Here is an 18,704-nt window from a genome sequence, read left to right as displayed (position 1 = left end):
TTCCTACTTGCATAAACAAAAAGCGGATGTAGTCTTTATCCAGGAGAAGCACTTCCGTCAAGATTCTATTCCCAAGCTTTTTAACTTCCGCTTTCCTACAGTTTTCCACGCCACTAATCCCTTAGCTAAATCGAAAGGGGTCGCCATCCTGCTCGCCAGACATCTCCCCTTTAATATGACAGATACTCTTCTGGATCCCAAAGGTAGATATCTGTTTATAAAGAGCTCCTTCGCCAATCGACCCAACACGTTTGCTAACGTTTATGCTCCCAATGCCAAACAGGTTTCGTTCACATGCTCGCTCAGCTCTGCCCTAGCCGCTTTCCAAACGGGTGTGCTGATATTGAGGGGAGATCTGAATGTCCCTTTAAGCCCATTGTTGGACTCCTCTTCGGGCAGCTCCTTTTTGCCTTACAAAGCTCTTAAGCAGATACGCTTACAATTACAACACTTGCAACTACACGATTCCTGGCGAACTCTCTACCCTACTGTTAAGGACTACACTTTCTGTTCCACACCACATAACAAATACTCTAGGATAGATTACTTCTTCTTGTCACAGTCAGATTTCCCACTCCTTCATGCTGCCTCCATAGAACCGATGGTCCTCTCCGATCACCATCCCATAACCATGACGTTGCGGTTTCCCGAAAAACACATATGCTCGAAGTACCGGCGCCTGGACGCTTCCCTTCTTACTGACATTGCTATTGAACAAGAGATCCGTTACAACCTGACTGAGTATTTCTCCTTGAATTGCTCTTCAGACACCTCTCCCCTCACGCAGTGGGAAGCCCATAAGTGTGTCATTCGCGGTACACTCATAGCTATAGCGACAAGACGTAAAAGAGACAGACAAGCGTTTGAAACTCTTTACGGACAGGATTCAATCTTTGGAAAAAGCCCATAAGCAGACTCTAGCTGCGTTGACCTTGTCAGAACTTACGAACACCCGCATACAACTTCTCACAGAATTGGGTACGGTGGTCAAAAAAAGATACATTCTTTCACAAAAATTGTACTATGAAGTCGAAAATAAGAGCAGGAAGTTTCTAGCTAGTGCTCTTCACGAGAAACGGTCCAGCATGACGGTACATAAAATCAGAGGCTCCAATGGCACGGTGGCTACATCCAACCCCGACATTGCCTCCCATTTCGAACAGTTTTATAAATCCTTATATAATCTCCCTCCTGAACATCCCCCTCTGCAGACCGACAAAATCCAGAGCTTCCCTGATCTCTGAATTCCTTCATCTTTATAGCCCAGCTGCTCTCTTTGAGGAACAGGCTCACTCTCTGGAAAAAGATCTGACCCTGATTGAGCAACAGTGCGCTGTAAAGCAGATGAAACCTGGTAAGAGCCCGGGTCCTGATGGTTTTTCAGTAGCATATTATAAATCCTTCCTAGACATCCTAGGTGCCCCTTTTCTTTCCGCTTTCAATACTCTCTCTCAGTCTCCCCAGTCACATTCCCGACTTTTAGAGGCTTACATTATGGTTATCCCCAAAAGCGGTAAGGACGATACTCTGGTTCCCAATTACAGACCTATTTCCCTGCTGAATGTTGACATCAAATTGTTCGTGAAAATTGTTGCTAAACGGCTCCTCCCCTTGCTTCCCGCCCTGATCAATTTAGATCAGGTGGGTTTTATCCCTGGTAGAGAAGCAAGGGACAACACCATTAAGGCCCTTAATCTCCAACATTGGCTTTGTAAATCTAACACTCCTGGATTTTTTCTTTCTTTAGATGCTGAAAAGGCCTTTGATAGGATTGCATGGGACTACTTGAAGGCGTCTTTGATGGCGTTGGGTTTGGGGGAGAGAATGCTAAACTTCATAATGGCCCTATATGCTGATCCAACAGCTCGAGTCCGGGTAAAGAGACACTTATCAAACCCCTTCCACCTAAGAAATGGAACACGCCAGGGTTGCCCCCTCTCCCCGCTCCTGTTCGTCTTATCCCTTGAGCCTTTGTTAAGGAAAATTTGCTCAAATCCTGATATCAAAGGGATCAAGGCAGCAAAGAATATACTGTAAGCTTGCTGCTTATGCGGATGACATCCTCCTGTTTCTTGTCGACCCCCATACCACATTGCCGAATCTATTGAAAGACTTCGCTTTCTTTCAATTTCTGTCGAATCTTAAAATCAACTTCTCTAAGTCCTATGCTCTTAACATCTCTCTTTCCCCTGACCTGGTTTCATTTTGTCAGTCTCACTTTCCGTTTCAGTGGGAAAGGAATGCCCTCTCTTATCTTGGTGTTGTTGTGGTGGTTTATGTAAGGATATATATTATTTATAAAGGGCGTGTCCCTTTCCCTTAGATGAAATATTACAGTGCCTCCAGCCGTTAAAATACGGCAAATATTTAGTAAACCAATAATTTGGACACTTTGATAACTTGATCACCACTTATTATTATACCTTGAATTCTTTTAGCCAATATGATTTCGTACCATACACACAAAATTTGCCTTATAATAGATAAATATAAAAATTTATTTATGTACAAAAATTATATATACATTAACACAAAACGCAAAAGACTGGTGATAAATGAATATTGGTACACACAATCAAAGATATAACCTACCAATGTAAGACACACTAATAAGGTCTCTAACTAATTTCATCAATCACAAATTTTAAATGATATGATTATTTATTAAATTTATTAATAATTAATAATTTCGAATATCTCAAAGGTTATATTCTCGCACGCCGTGGCCATAGGATTGCAAGAAGTAAGCCCTTGATATGTGATACTCTGGTTATTAATATTCAATAAATTATGAAATATGGAAAAATTTATAATATGGCAATAAACAATTTTTTTAACAGTAACACAGTATCTGACTACAGATATCTAACTACCCAATATTGTTGTAATACACTAAGGTAATTTTATGATTCTACACAACAGAGAAAGTAATTAATACAAAATCAAATAAACATCTCACCACACCCGGACGTCAGACTATGCAACTCTCCCGTGGATTTAGCTGGCAGTGGAACGCCTTTAGACTGATATATAGGGCAAGTGAAAGATTCTCAGTAGGGGAGAATGTAGGAGGTTATAAGATTAGAGGTTTAAAGTTTTAAGAAGTTTGAAAAGATGGAAGAGTAATTATTTCAGCAGAGATCTTCTTCAGATGTCAGGTCTTTCCATGAGGTCTTTATGAGGGTTCTTTTTTTTTTAAAGCACATGGGCTTTTATATCCACTAGTCCATTGTTCTAAGATACCTTCCCACCAGGCTTCCTGATTGGCTAGTTGAGAAATGTATGTACATAAGCTATTTCTCACCTGCCCGCCAGGTGGCGGTCATGTATCACAGAACAATGTGAGTATTTGAGATGACTCATACCTTGGGTGGAATCTTCAGGTAATTTCAGGAATAAAATATACGGCTCTTTCCAGATATAGCAGTGATCATACCTATGATATTCTAAATAGGGACCATGGAATATAGGTGTATATTCAGTTATTCCTACTTGAAATATCATCCTGTTTGTTTCCTGATAAGACATGTAACTAATGCTAGTTTATAATACATCTTACTTCCCATCATCTCAATACTCAAGTTAGTGATATATAGTTCCCATTGCTGAGTATTTAGTGGTGTTTAAAGTCTATGACATCTTATTTATAATCTGTTTTTGTAGTACATTTTTGTCATGATATACAGTGAACTTTTAAACTTAAATGTCCTGAATTTCACCCCTTTGTTTCAGAATCAACATTTTCTCTGTGTAGGGAAAAAAAACTCTCTGTTTGCATGGCCCTTGTATTGGACTCATGGTAAACAATTGTTAATGCTTTCACCCTTGGTGAACAATAGTATATGGTAATAGTTTCAGAGGTCTGTTGGTTCATCACACTCTACAAGGTTTGGGTAAGCTCTCAGACAATCAGTTTGGTTCCTCTATTGTCATGTCCAGACCTTGTATATGTTTACCTGCTTATTGAAGTCTGAATAATGGTGTTTGATCACCTGTAGAACTTTAAAATAGTATTGTCTCTAGGAGGAAAGAAAAACAATCTCTTCACCCATTACATTTCTCTAGCTAGATGGTTCAACCAAGACAAAATTAACTCTTAGCATTCGGCTATGCTGAGCTGTTTGCCATATAATATTATGTCTTGATAAAAGTCATATTTTTGAGACATGATTCAAAAGCCCACAACAAATCCCCCTTTGTTTTTGGGGTATAGGCACGCGTAGAGGGGTGTCTGTATCGAAAAACATGAGTGGGACTTTTGGTTAGAGTGATCGTTCGTCTTCTCCGGTGAAGTGAATGAAATAATAAAAAAAAAAATTTTTTTTTTTTTTTTTTATAATAAAATGGCAGCAGTGATGCTGGTTGGTCCTCAACTTGACTCGGCGTCTTTAGATGGACACTTCCGATGACGATCCTGGTCTTGTGATGAGGCCGGCCTGGCCTGGCACATCCACCTTGGGGTCCATGGGTCCTCCGCACGACAGGTCTCTTAGACGGTCTCCTAGGCGGGTCTTTTCCTCTGGACTGGCCCTTGGTGGCCTGGGACATCAGGTTATCGTCTCCGGATCGATCTCTGGCATCTGGTCTTTCCCACAGGACATTACAGCTTCCTTCTAGGGTCCGGTCATTGACACCTCCGATCGCCGGTCTGGTCATAGTCTGGGCCTTCCTTTCTAAATTATTAAAATGAACAGTTTAAGTATGGGATATACATAAAATTATGTTACTGGATCCTGTGAGGCAAAAGATGAATTATATGTTTAAAGGAAATTTAATAATGATCTCAATATCTCCAGATAGGAATTGGTGGGTTCAGTCTTCCAACAACTGCAATTGAGACTTCGGATGGCAAGCACGTAATTGGTTGATGTGCACCCATCTATCACTGATTTCACCATACCGGGTGACCTGCAATTTATATGCGACCGGAGAGATTTTATCAATGATAGAGAACGGACCTTTCCAAGATGGAAGGAATTTCCGTTCCTTGATCTGGTCTCTTGCAAAGTTGTATAGATAGACCTTGTCACCAATCTCATATTCCTTCTTGGAGGTTTTGAGATCATAGTATGTCTTAGCACTAGTTGCAGCTCTTTCCAAATTTCGCTGGGCAAAGGCAAAAGCATATTGCAGATGTTTACGTAAATCCTCTATGTACTGGTGTGTGGTGGTAGCATTGATCAAATTTTGATCTGTAGTGCGATACAATAAGTGCTGGGGCAGTACCATCCGTCTACCTGTCATCAGTTCAAAAGATGACATTTTTGTAACTGTATTCGGAGTAGCCCTCAACGCCATCAGGACCAGCGGGAGCTTGACATCCCAATCTTTGCCTGTTTCCTTAACAAATTTCTTAAGGACATTAACGATGGTCTGATTGTATCGTTCTACACCACCACTAGAGGCTGGCCGATAGGCGATATGCAATTTCCTTTTAACCCCCAAAATTTTCCACAATTTGGCCATCACTTCGCTAGTGAAGTGCGATCCTCTATCAGACTCTATCCTCTGAGGTAAACCAAAACGTGAAAATACATGATTTATTAGCAATGCAGCACATGTCTCGGAGCTGTTATTTGGTGCTGGTATACATTCGACATACTTGGTGAATAAACATGTAACTGTTAACATATACCGATTTCCTCGTGAAGATTTTGTTACTGGCCCAATAAAATCCATCTGAAGGTCTGACCAAGGCATACATATCCCCCTCTTCTGGAGAGGTGCTCTGTGAGTTGGCTTGGTAGGTTGAAATTGGGGACATATTAGGCAACCTTGGCAGTATTCCTTCACATCACGTAACATATGAGGCCAGTAGGCATAATCCCGCAGGATCTCATACGTGATCTTCTCTCCACGATGACCGGAAGTGGGAGCATCATGGGCATGCTGTAGCATCAAACCTCTAAATTTAAGTGGGACGACCCATTGTTGTACGCCACCCTTTGAGGTTCGTATCAACAATCCCTGATATAAAGAGAATTGGGATTTGGATTTCATTAAGATACGTAAATCCTCCTTCCCACTACATACTTCCTTATTTATGGGATTTTGGTTGGGATCTTCTATATGACTATAAAACAAGCCAATTATTGGGTCTTCTTTTTGGGCAGTAATTAAATCCTCACTAGGAGAATCGTGACTCCACTGTAATGCATTTGGATCACCAGCTGTTCTGGCCTGTTGCCTGGTGACAGCTTCAACCTGTACGGTACCTAAAAATTGGTCAATGTCTAACAGTTCACCGGTGATTGCCCCTTCCTTGGCTAGAGAATCGGCCAGATCGTTCCCTTCTTTCTCGGCACCTAGAACCTTGGAGTGGCCTTTGGTCTTCTTGAAGTGCAGGGTGAGATCATTGGACCTTACCAGTTCATCGATGTGACAAAAGAGCTTACCATGTTTCACGGGTTTGTGATTACTCTTGTTCATGTTGTTTCGCTTCCACCTAGGGAAATACTCTACAAAACTATTCCTGACATAATTGGAATCGGTTATGATGGCACACTCTTTGATGTTGAACTCTATAGCCATCTCAACTGCTCTAAGGATTGCAGTAAGTTCAGCAACCTGACTGCTTTTTGGTCCAAGTTTGTATCCCACAGAAATTGGGGTGACACCTTGGGTCCAAACGATTCCAATACCTGCCACTAGTTGGAGCTGTTCCCCATCCTTGTGATGAAAAGCACAACCATCCACATATACACACGGCAGCTGTTTACAGTATTCTTCATCGTAAACCTTGTAGGGAGAGAACAGTTGTTCTTCCAGAAAGTCAGTGTCCGGGCCCTCCATAGTAGGCGTAGTTGCGGAACAATCATGGAGCTCGGCTAGGCCCTGGGCTACTGGACTTTCCTTGTTCTGTTTGTACCGAATTTCAAGAGGCCACCCTTGCAAAGACAAAGTCCAAGCAGTGATGCGGCTATTAGACACATTTCCTCCCTTGATACGTTCACTCTTTAAATACTGTAAAGGCTGGTGTGCCGTTTCAACAATGATTCTCTCTCCCTGAATGTAACTGCGAAAATTCTGTAATGCCCACACGGTGGACAATAGAGCTTTTTCACAGTCACTGAACTTTACTTCAACCGGGGACAAAGTTTTACTGGCATAGGCAATCACCTTACTGACATCAGCACGTTTCTGGTAAAGAACAGAACTCATACTTACCTGCGTAAACCCTGTCTCTAGATAGAAATTTTTACCCCCTTCGGGATATCCGAGACACGGGGCTTGTGTGAGACGTTCCTTTAATTCCTTCATGGCGTCCTCCTGTTTCTTACCCCACGACCATCCGACATCCTTCTTCAGTAGGTGAAGCAACGGCTTGCTTATCTCGGCGTAATTATCAATAAACTTACGCGAGTAGTTTACCATACCTAGGAATGATCTCAATTCTTTAAGGTTAGTAGGGACTTTACAGTTCAGAACCGCCTCAACTTTCTTCTTTTGTGGGTTCAAACCTTCAGCAGTAACTTCATGGCCTAGGAAGTTTACCTTTGTGCGGCACCACTGGGCTTTTTGTAAGGACAGTTTAACTCCTGCTGCTTTTAATTGGCCCAGGACATGCCGAAGTTCTGTAATGTGTTTGGCCATATCTGTACTTTTGATCAGGATATCGTCCACATATGCCAACGTCCCCCTTTCGAAGGCGTCTGGCATGGCCTTGTGCATGAACACAGCAAATTCATGTCCGGAATTTATGAATCCGAAAGGCATTCTCACCCAACAATATTGTCGATTCCCAAAACTGAAAGCCAGTTTGTATTGGTCTTCCTCACTCACCTTTATGGTCCAATACCCTTGTGCACAATCCAAGGCTGTAAAAACCTGGGATCCTTGGAGCTGGGCGAGACATTGGTCTATGTATGGGACAGGCCATCCTGACATGTACACACGTTTGTTTAGCTGACGGAGGTCAGCGCACAAACGCCATTGTCCATTGGGTTTTAAAATACCCAGGATCGGGTGGTTGTAGGAGCTGTGGATGGGCCTAATTATACCCCTTTCATGTAACTTCCTGATAATCTCAGCTAGAGATTCATAGGAAGCTAATGGTAACCTATACTGTCTTACGAATACTGGTGGGGCATCTGGATCTGTTTGGATCCTAGCGATGTGTAGGTCAGTAGTCCCACAATCGTAAGAATCCTTGGCAAAGATCTCCTGGAATTCAAGGAGAAGCTCTCGGAGCAATTGTCGGTCGAGATCACTGGCACACGCGTCGGCGAGGGCCACCATCTCTTCCACTAACTCCTTGAATCCAGGAAAGCTTTCCGGCTGACCTATCTCATATGCCTCTTCAAGTTTCGTGGTGAGGTCATTGGGTATGTGATGTGTGTGTGTGTTCTCCTGCCATCCAGGTTCTTTGGGGTACTCTTGTTCTTTGATTGGGTGATCAAAGACAATTGATGTCTCTTCGACTCGACAGGTGCCATCTTTAGAATCGAATGGATAAATGGACTCTATGGTGAAAATACCCTCTGGTAATGAATGGAATGTTTGTTCAATTAATTGTTCCTCCGACAAATATTCATCGGGGATGAGTCCAATCACCTGGTTAGTAACCCCAAAGGTATAATATTCAGTCTCTACCGCTAGACCAATAAGGGTCTCTTTGGGTAAGACGATGTCCTGATTGGACAGATTATGTATGTAAATGTACATCGGGGATTGATGTGTGTTGACTAGGGGCGTGTGTGTAATGTTCAGTCCCTCCCCCTGCATTTTATGGGAGAGGCATACCAATGCATCTGACCCCTTCAGTCTATGTCCCTTTTTAACTTGGATGGGGAGTATGAAGTTATTTATGCCCTTAGGAATTGTAATCTTCTGGGCTACCTGGACTTCAACAGCATAAGGCATCTGTTGCTGGGATTTTAAAGCTAAGTCCAGATTTTGGTATTTTTCGGGGTCCCCCTTTAGTCGACTCCATAAACAGTCATTAATTAGGTCGACTTGCATTGCAAAGCGATGTAATACATCGTTGCCAAAATAAATTTTAGTTTGGGGATTATCCAAGACTAGGAACACATGGGTGGCTGTTTTGTTTCCTACAGTGACGTTTAAGAGACACCGAGCCATTGAATTGTGATCATCAGAGTCATCAAGGGAGTCTGAAATCCAATGACGTTGAGGTGTGGAGAAACGGATCATTTCCATTTCGGTCAGGTGTTTTATCAACCCATGGCTTACAAAGCTGTGTTCCTGTCTCAAATCTAGTTTGGCATATTTTGACCTATTAAGACCATTTATCCGGATGGGGATAAACAAGTCGCTGTTAACCCTTTCAATACCTGTCAAGAATTGGGTATGATCTCCCCCTTTTCTTGGTTTATCCTCCTGATGAAAAGATATCGTAAGGATGTCATCTTGGAGGGAGATATCTTTTATTTTATCTTGGGGAATTCTAAAAATGTGTTCCTCATCTCTTCTGATAGGGTTATGGTCATCAGGTTTGATAACCGTTACATCAGGAAGTTGGCTGTTCCTGAAATGGATTTCTAATGATCCAGGCCTTTCTTCCACCAGGTGGCAGTGTTGTCGGGAATGGGGAGTTTTAAGTTTCCCATATTTAATTGGGGTATTTACCTGTGACCACAGGACTTGGTTCACACAGTCAACTATGGTGTTCAGCCTTTTTAGGAAGTCCATCCCAATTATCATGTGGTGCTGGGAGATACTGGCAATGATGATGGGGTGTCTCAGTTCCTTATTACCCAGTTTCAGTTTAAGCCAGGCGGTACCCATGACTTGTAACGGGTCTCCACCTACACCAATCAATGAGCTGTCAAAACTTTTAAGTCTCGGCTTGGTGGGCATGACATTCGCCACTTTGTCAAAATGTTCCTGTGACATGATGGTTGCTTGGGATCCAGTGTCTATTAAGCCGACAATCGAAAGATCACTGGCATCCTGCACCTGCACCGTGGCATAATATCTCCCATCAGATTCAGTCAGCTCACACATGAAATTAGTGTGGTTGAAGATCTGTGGGCCCTTCAATAACCTATGACTAGCTCTTATCTCACCGCATGTGGTGGACACATCACCCTTATCCTCCCTGGTGGGATTCTTGGACTGTCTCAAGACAGAAGCACAACTAGAAGTTGGTGCTCCGTCTGGCTTGTCAATCCTGATGACTTCCGATGCCGCGACTATATTAGGGGCAATAGATGGACACTGAAAAGCAGGAGAATCATTAATAACCAACAAATGGTCCCCCTTTGCCTGAGGACTAACTTCTCCATTAGTAGGCGTGTCAGGGACGGGGCACACATCTCCTGTCATTTGACTCAGTGTCCTCCCCTGTTGGTTTAAGGCTTGGTTGCCTGTTAATTCTGTGACCCTTGGTTGGTCACAGGAGCTGCTCCTAAAAAAGGATTGGATGGAAATTGAGTGACAAGCCTGTCCATTTGTTCAGCCATTTTGCTGACCTGTGCCTCTATTTGTCCAATACGCTCAGAGGAGTCATTCTGTTGATTCTCCCTTTTCCTATACTTGCGCTTGTATTTTGGACGAGACTGGTAATGAGACTCAGAGTCAGAACTACTGCTCTGATCCCGACGCCATTGTTCTCTCTGAGGTTTTGGGGTCTCCCTGTTATTAAAGGGAGCCTGGGGTACTGTATCCCCCCTTTGAGCTTGAGGGTGTTCTTGGCGTGGAGGAAATCTTTGGAAGTCGGAGTTTTTATTAAAATTGGGATTCTTATTGTAATTATGGGGCCTGTTGAAATTGGGGTTCCCATAAAAATTCCCATGTTGGTTTTGGCGAGGATAATAGAACCTCTGAGGATACCATTGCCTCCTTTGATTCTCATCACTATACTGGCCCTTACCATACTTTTTATTCTTCTCACTTCCACTACCGTAGTTCCCTGGCTTTTGTCTATCCTTTCTCACCCACTGGTTTTGGGGTGCAAAGTTATGGACCTCCTTCACTTGCTGGGTTTGAGGTACAAATCTAGGGGAACCATTGGTTTTACCCCCACGGACTACTTCCGCATATGATTTCTTCTCTGCCTGCAAATTTGGATTTGGAGGGGAAACGGTAGTGGCTGCTACTATCTTGGGGCTATTTTTGGGTTCTCTTTTTATCCCGCCCTCACTGGACTGTTGGATCGAGAATAAATAGTCACTCTCTCTCACCAACCAATCAAGAGAGCATCCCTTTCTGTAATCCTTTGCAAGTCCCAATTTTATGTAAGCAGGTAATGCTTCATAGAATAGTGTCTTGAATTCTGGCTGGTTAGGATTGGGATCCTTTTCAGCCAGGAAATAGGCATTTCTGAGGACAGCCAGAAATTCTGCAGGGCTTTGGTGAGGACCACACTTTAAATTGTAGGCCGCAGCCTTGGCAGAGGTTACAGTTTTATAAGGCCCAAATTCCATGTGGCACTTATGTTTAACCTCTCTCCAGGACTGATTGGAATAGGCCCTCAAGGTCTCAAAGAATTGCCGGTATTTCTCTTCAAACACCCATGGCAGCAATTCTATTTTGGTGTGGTCATCTCTAATGCCCAGAATCTCTAACGTCTGTTCATATGTTCTCATGTGTTCGGTGATCTCAAGGGACCCTTTCTTAGAAAACATAGGAACAGTGTCCTTCAGGAACTTAATAACCTTTGGGGTGTCATATCTCCTGAATGACCCCTGGGATTTCCCTTCCTGCCTATATGAAACCTCATATTTTTCTTCAGAGCGCTCTGGAGTGTATCTTGAAAGCTTAGGAGGTGACCTATATTCTGACCCTGACTCACTATCAGATACTTCGCTGTGATGCGGGTATCTCCGCTCATCAGCCTCTGGCTTGACTGGGTTGGTCCGTCTTTGGACCCCAGAATTTATTTGGGCCGTCAACCTTATAATCTGCTCCTCCAGAGTTTTCTGCTCAGATTTTATCAAGGTAAGTTCTGACTGGTCATGCTTATCCCCTGGGTGAACTTTAATTTTGACAGGAGATAACCTCTCTGATCTGAAGTACTCCACCTCATCTTTTAAGTCCTGATACTTCTTTTGAAGTTGTTTTAATTCCTGAAAGTTTCTCTCATACAGGTCCTGAGCACTTCGAAAGTCTCCGACCAATCTATCATAATGTTTCTCGGATTCGTCTAAACGAACACCGGCATGACCAAGCTTCCCTTTCAAAGACTCAATGTCCTGATTTTTGCTTTCTAACAAGAGGCGGGCCTCTGACAACTCTTCCCTTAGAGTCATGGTCTGCTGGGCAGCTCCAGCGGTCATGAACCATAACATGGGCCAAGCTTCTAGGAGAAGTCTGTCACGGCTTCTATCACTTTCTGCTCCAGCAAATGCTATTAAAAACCCAACAACCTGGCCCTTTTGGTTGAACAGGTCCTCAAAGGTACTCATGGCCTGCTCTTTCTCTTCATCCACAAATTCATTATTACTATCCCCCAAATTCAATCTCTTGCGGAGATAATTTATTACTTCATTTTCAACATACTTCTGCCAAGCACCGGCAGCTTTCCGAGCTGGCTTCATTACTTCCTGCTCAATGCCTTGAGCCGCCATATTTTCCTCGTTATGCTTGGAAGAGGTGGATCCGTGATTACTGGATGCCATTTTGATACAAAATATATGTTTGATAAAGTGTACAAATATACAATCACCAGTGCGTTTTGTGTTATGGTACGATTTCTATGGATCTCAGCAGTGCCTCCAAATTTATGTTGTGGTGGTTTATGTAAGGATATATATTATTTATAAAGGGCGTGTCCCTTTCCCTTAGATGAAATATTACAGTGCCTCCAGCCGTTAAAATACGGCAAATATTTAGTAAACCAATAATTTGGACACTTTGATAACTTGATCACCACTTATTATTATACCTTGAATTCTTTTAGCCAATATGATTTCGTACCATACACACAAAATTTGCCTTATAATAGATAAATATAAAAATTTATTTATGTACAAAAATTATATATACATTAACACAAAACGCAAAAGACTGGTGATAAATGAATATTGGTACACACAATCAAAGATATAACCTACCAATGTAAGACACACTAATAAGGTCTCTAACTAATTTCATCAATCACAAATTTTAAATGATATGATTATTTATTAAATTTATTAATAATTAATAATTTCGAATATCTCAAAGGTTATATTCTCGCACGCCGTGGCCATAGGATTGCAAGAAGTAAGCCCTTGATATGTGATACTCTGGTTATTAATATTCAATAAATTATGAAATATGGAAAAATTTATAATATGGCAATAAACAATTTTTTTAACAGTAACACAGTATCTGACTACAGATATCTAACTACCCAATATTGTTGTAATACACTAAGGTAATTTTATGATTCTACACAACAGAGAAAGTAATTAATACAAAATCAAATAAACATCTCACCACACCCGGACGTCAGACTATGCAACTCTCCCGTGGATTTAGCTGGCAGTGGAACGCCTTTAGACTGATATATAGGGCAAGTGAAAGATTCTCAGTAGGGGAGAATGTAGGAGGTTATAAGATTAGAGGTTTAAAGTTTTAAGAAGTTTGAAAAGATGGAAGAGTAATTATTTCAGCAGAGATCTTCTTCAGATGTCAGGTCTTTCCATGAGGTCTTTATGAGGGTTCTTTTTTTTTTAAAGCACATGGGCTTTTATATCCACTAGTCCATTGTTCTAAGATACCTTCCCACCAGGCTTCCTGATTGGCTAGTTGAGAAATGTATGTACATAAGCTATTTCTCACCTGCCCGCCAGGTGGCGGTCATGTATCACAGAACAATGTGAGTATTTGAGATGACTCATACCTTGGGTGGAATCTTCAGGTAATTTCAGGAATAAAATATACGGCTCTTTCCAGATATAGCAGTGATCATACCTATGATATTCTAAATAGGGACCATGGAATATAGGTGTATATTCAGTTATTCCTACTTGAAATATCATCCTGTTTGTTTCCTGATAAGACATGTAACTAATGCTAGTTTATAATACATCTTACTTCCCATCATCTCAATACTCAAGTTAGTGATATATAGTTCCCATTGCTGAGTATTTAGTGGTGTTTAAAGTCTATGACATCTTATTTATAATCTGTTTTTGTAGTACATTTTTGTCATGATATACAGTGAACTTTTAAACTTAAATGTCCTGAATTTCACCCCTTTGTTTCAGAATCAACATTTTCTCTGTGTAGGGAAAAAAAACTCTCTGTTTGCATGGCCCTTGTATTGGACTCATGGTAAACAATTGTTAATGCTTTCACCCTTGGTGAACAATAGTATATGGTAATAGTTTCAGAGGTCTGTTGGTTCATCACACTCTACAAGGTTTGGGTAAGCTCTCAGACAATCAGTTTGGTTCCTCTATTGTCATGTCCAGACCTTGTATATGTTTACCTGCTTATTGAAGTCTGAATAATGGTGTTTGATCACCTGTAGAACTTTAAAATAGTATTGTCTCTAGGAGGAAAGAAAAACAATCTCTTCACCCATTACATTTCTCTAGCTAGATGGTTCAACCAAGACAAAATTAACTCTTAGCATTCGGCTATGCTGAGCTGTTTGCCATATAATATTATGTCTTGATAAAAGTCATATTTTTGAGACATGATTCAAAAGCCCACAACAGTGTGCAACTTACCTGTAATCTTGACGACCTCTACACCAAAAATTTCCTTCTCGCCCTTCGTTCTATACAGGAGGATCTCACTAAATGGCATCGCCCTTGCTTCTCTTGGTTCGGAAGGGCGGCGATACTAAAAATGAACATACTCCCCCATCTACTCTCTCTTTTTCAAACATTGCCGATTCTTCTGCCACTCGCTTTTTTTGCCTTCTGTAAAAAATTGTGCTCCCTATTCCTTTGGGACCATAAGCGGCCACGCATTGCATTCTCCCAACTGATCCTTCCTAAACTTAGAGGAGGAATTGGGCTCCCTGACCTTCACCGCTATTATTGGGCTTGTCACCTTTCCCGCATAATCGATTGGCACGTCCGCTCGGCTACCAAAGATTGGGTCCATTTGGAGAATGCCTTTTCACCCTCACCCTTGGCGTCGATCCCATGGCTCCTACCAAGGCATACCCCTCAAGTCCTTCTCACACACCCTCTGCTGGGGCCCACCTTAAAAATTTTCCGCTTGGCTTGTAAGTCTGTATCCATTTCTGATATGCCCAACTCCTTAACCCAGACTTCCCTCCTGGCATGCATGAAGCCTTCCTGTCCAAACACTGGCCGCACCCTCAGATTATAGTAAAACACTTTCTTCATAAAGGCAGGATAAAAACATTTGCTGAATTACTAGACAGCCTGGGTATCTGTGATTTCCCTGTCTGGGCTTATCTCCAGATGAGACACTTCTTGCTTTCGCATAAAGACCGTCACAACTGGGCCCGTCCTCTTACCCTTTCGAATCCGCATGCTCTAAAGCCGAACCCCAAAAGCATTTGATCTCAGAGGTGTACCCCCTCCTTGTTGGGAGTAGGACCTACAATTCTCTTCCTTCATGCCGTGCATGGAACAGAGAGCTGGATACCAACCTGTCGGATTCAGATTTGGACCTAATTTTTAGTTACTCCCACAAATGCTCCCTCAATGTTTCGACGCAAGAAAACAGCTACAAACTGGCCTCCAGATGGTACCGAACTCCTTCAAGAATTCATCGCTACAACCCTTCCTTGCCCAACAGCTTTTTTTTTTAGGATACTTTACATAAGTATAAAAAAACATGATACTCGTTATCGGGGTACAGCTCACCCTATACTGCGACGCAGCGCACCACATTGCAATATAGTTCCAGGCATACGATAAATACATTCGATAATACATTCACTCAGCGGTATGATGCCTGACGTGATGTGCGTGGCGGACGAATCCCCAGACCAACACGTCATGCATAACGCCGCTTACCCCGAGACCATAGCATCCTAAGACAAAGAACATTTCCTACCATTACAAAGTCATGCAAGATACGATTAGTTACAATATACAATAAGCATCGGGTGTGGGGGGGGGGGGGGAAGGGTCACAGGCCCGAAGCTTTATTGAAGGGACAAAGACACGCAAGGGGGAGTAGGGGGAAGGGGAGATCTTCAGACGTCCTCTTCCGCCTTAAAGTCCATCAAGGTATAGTCCCTGAGCAGACTGAGGATCAGTCTGCGGCAGTCCTCAATGTACATCCTCTCCCGCTGGTGGATGAGGTGCTTCCTGGCGCACCATAAAGCGTCCTTAAAACAACACAGCACCCGCCAGGCGCTGTCAATGTCCTCCAGAGAAAACGTTCCACAGAAAAGTCCATTCAACACTCCAAAGTGTGTGATGGTTGTCTGTGGCACAAAGTGCTTGAGTTCAGGTTCCAGGGCCCTCAACAGGTCCTGAGCAAAAGAGCACTCCCAGAAAACGTGATGAACCGTTTCCTCGTGGATGATGCAGAAGGGGCAGTGTCTGTATCTGCTCAGGTTCCTGGCATGCATAAATGTCCTGAGAGGCAACCCCCCTTGGATTGCCATCCATGCCAGGTCCTTGTGCCTGTTGGTGAGGATGTTTGAAGAAACATTCCTCCAGACCACCTTGCAGGTGTCTGAAGGCAGGCCTGGAACCGACTCCAAAATGTCACTTGCTCTGATGAGCTTGTAAATGATCTTTGGCTTCCACAAGTCAGGCTTGACTCCCTGTAGCCCCTGCTCCTTGATAAACTTGAAGGTATCCAGGTAGTACCAAGGAGTGTCCCAGTTGTAGGGGATGGAACTGTCCCAATTGTCCCATCCGAGGGACCTCCAGAGAGGCAACAGGAAGAAGCGTGACATTACGTTCCTGCCAGAGTCCATAATCCTTTTTGGCAAAGTTCTGCGGATGCAGTTGCAGGCAAAGAACACCCTCAGTTGGGTGGCGATGTCGGGCACGCCCTTACCGCCCTTGAGGGGTTCCTTGAACATGACTGCCCTCTTCACTCTGTCCATCTTGGAGCCCCAGATGAAGTGAAACACCACCCTGGTGATGGCCTTACAGGTGTTGACCCGTGGGGGCCAGGCCTGGGTGAGGTACTGCAACACAGGGAGAATCTCGCTGCGGAGTACCAGTGTCTTCCCTTCGATGGTGAGGTCTCTGAGGCTCCAAAGTCCAAACTTTTGTCGCATCTTTGACAGTCTCTCCTCCCAAGACTTCAGGGCTGCACCCTCGGCACCAAACCAAACTCCCAGGATTTTCATGAAGTCTGTCTTGATGCCAAAGGGCATGGATGCAGAAGAAGGCAGGAACCACTTTCCGAACAGCATGACTTCTGACTTCCCGCAGTTGACTTTTGCCCCCGAAGCTTGGCCGAAGTCCTCGCAGGTCTGGACGAGCAGGTCGATGGAGCGCTGGTTGGCACAGAACACCGTCACGTCGTCCATGTAGAGCGAGCACTTCACTTCCCTTCTGTCTGGTCCCGGCGCGGTGATTCCCCCGATCTCTGGATTCCGTCTGATGCATTCGGCAAAGAGCTCTATACAGCAAACAAAAAGCAGAGGTGAAAGAAGGCAGCCTTGTCTGACCCCGGAGAGGACCGGGAAGGGGTCAGTTTTCCAGCCGTTCACCTGCACAGTACTACAAATGTCGTTATACATCAGGTCAACATACCGACAAAACATTTCCCCAAGACCAAACCTGCGCAGGGCTCTGCACATACACCCATGGGAGACACGGTCAAAGGCCTTTTCCTGATCAAGACTGACCAGGGCCGCGTGCACACGGCGGTCCTTGATGTATTGGACCGTGTCCCGGACGAGCGCTAGGCTGTCTGCAATCCTGCGGCCAGGAATGCCGCAAGTCTGATCCGGGTGGATGATCTGTCCGATGACGGCCTTCAGCCTGTTAGCCAGGACTTTGGCGAGGATCTTGTAGTCCACGTTCAGGAGAGAGATGGGACGCCAGTTTTTCAAGTCACATCTCTCCCCCTTACGCTTGTACAAGATCGTGATCATTCCCTCCCTCAACGAAGGAGGCATCCTGCCCTCCACCACCATCTCCTCGTACAGCTTGAGCAGGTCCGGGCCCACGAGGTCCCACAGCGCTACATAGAGCTCTGCTGGGAGACCATCGCAGCCCGGGGTCCTGCCCCGCCTGAAGGATTTAGCCGCAGAGTGCAGCTCCTCCAACGTCAAGGGGGCGTTGGTGGCCGACAAACCTGCAGGATCAATGGTGTTAGTGATACCTGACAAGAGAGAATCCTTGCCCAACAGCTGTTGGAGATGCTGGACGTCAGATGGGTCATTTCTCCACATCTGGTGGTCTTGCCCAATCATTCAACCATTCTGGCAAGAGGTCTATCGGATTGTGGTGTCTGTAACTACCTTACCATTGATTCTTTCTCTGACTCAGTTCCTCCTCCACTATTCCTCCCTTCCGTGGGGACAGTATTTTAAATCCTTAGCTATGCATATGTCAACGCAGCCAGACTCTGCTTACCTGTATTTTGGGGCTCCACTCGCCGTCCCTCCATACAAGATTGGCTTATCCGCTTGGGCAAAGTGGCGGAGATGGAAAAACTGATTGCGACTGCACTTGATACCCTGACCAAATTTTCCCACACTTGGGCCTGTTGGACTCACTTTCAGACCACCCCTGCATATCAGTCCCTCATGGACCAATCTACTTGATCTAATTCAGCTCACCCTCCTATGACACCCCTTTCTCTTTTTCCGAATGGCTGGCAATGTGTTTCCTTAAGTGTATCTGCCTCCA

General features: G+C 43.8%; 1 protein-coding gene across 1 annotated transcript in view; it reads left to right on the top strand.

The window, feature by feature from the left end:
- The first annotated feature begins 1,085 nt into the window (after nt 1-1,085).
- LOC149438125 (forkhead activin signal transducer 3-like) overlaps nt 1,086-18,704 on the top strand; it is a 30,307-nt gene continuing 12,688 nt past the window's right edge. The window contains exons 1-3 of the mRNA XM_089660220.1: nt 1,086-1,162; nt 1,263-1,354; nt 1,748-1,875. Of these exons, the coding sequence (XP_089516346.1) occupies nt 1,086-1,162; nt 1,263-1,354; nt 1,748-1,875 (297 nt within the window). The remainder of the gene's footprint in view (nt 1,163-1,262; nt 1,355-1,747; nt 1,876-18,704) is intronic.

This window comes from Staurois parvus, unplaced genomic scaffold, assembly GCF_062004578.1.
Source record: "Staurois parvus isolate SC_StPar_1 unplaced genomic scaffold, SC_StPar_1.0 ptg001215l, whole genome shotgun sequence".
NCBI lineage: Eukaryota > Metazoa > Chordata > Amphibia > Anura > Ranidae > Staurois > Staurois parvus.
Note: the sequence above shows the minus strand (reverse complement) of the source record. Positions and strands in the feature narration are given on the sequence as shown.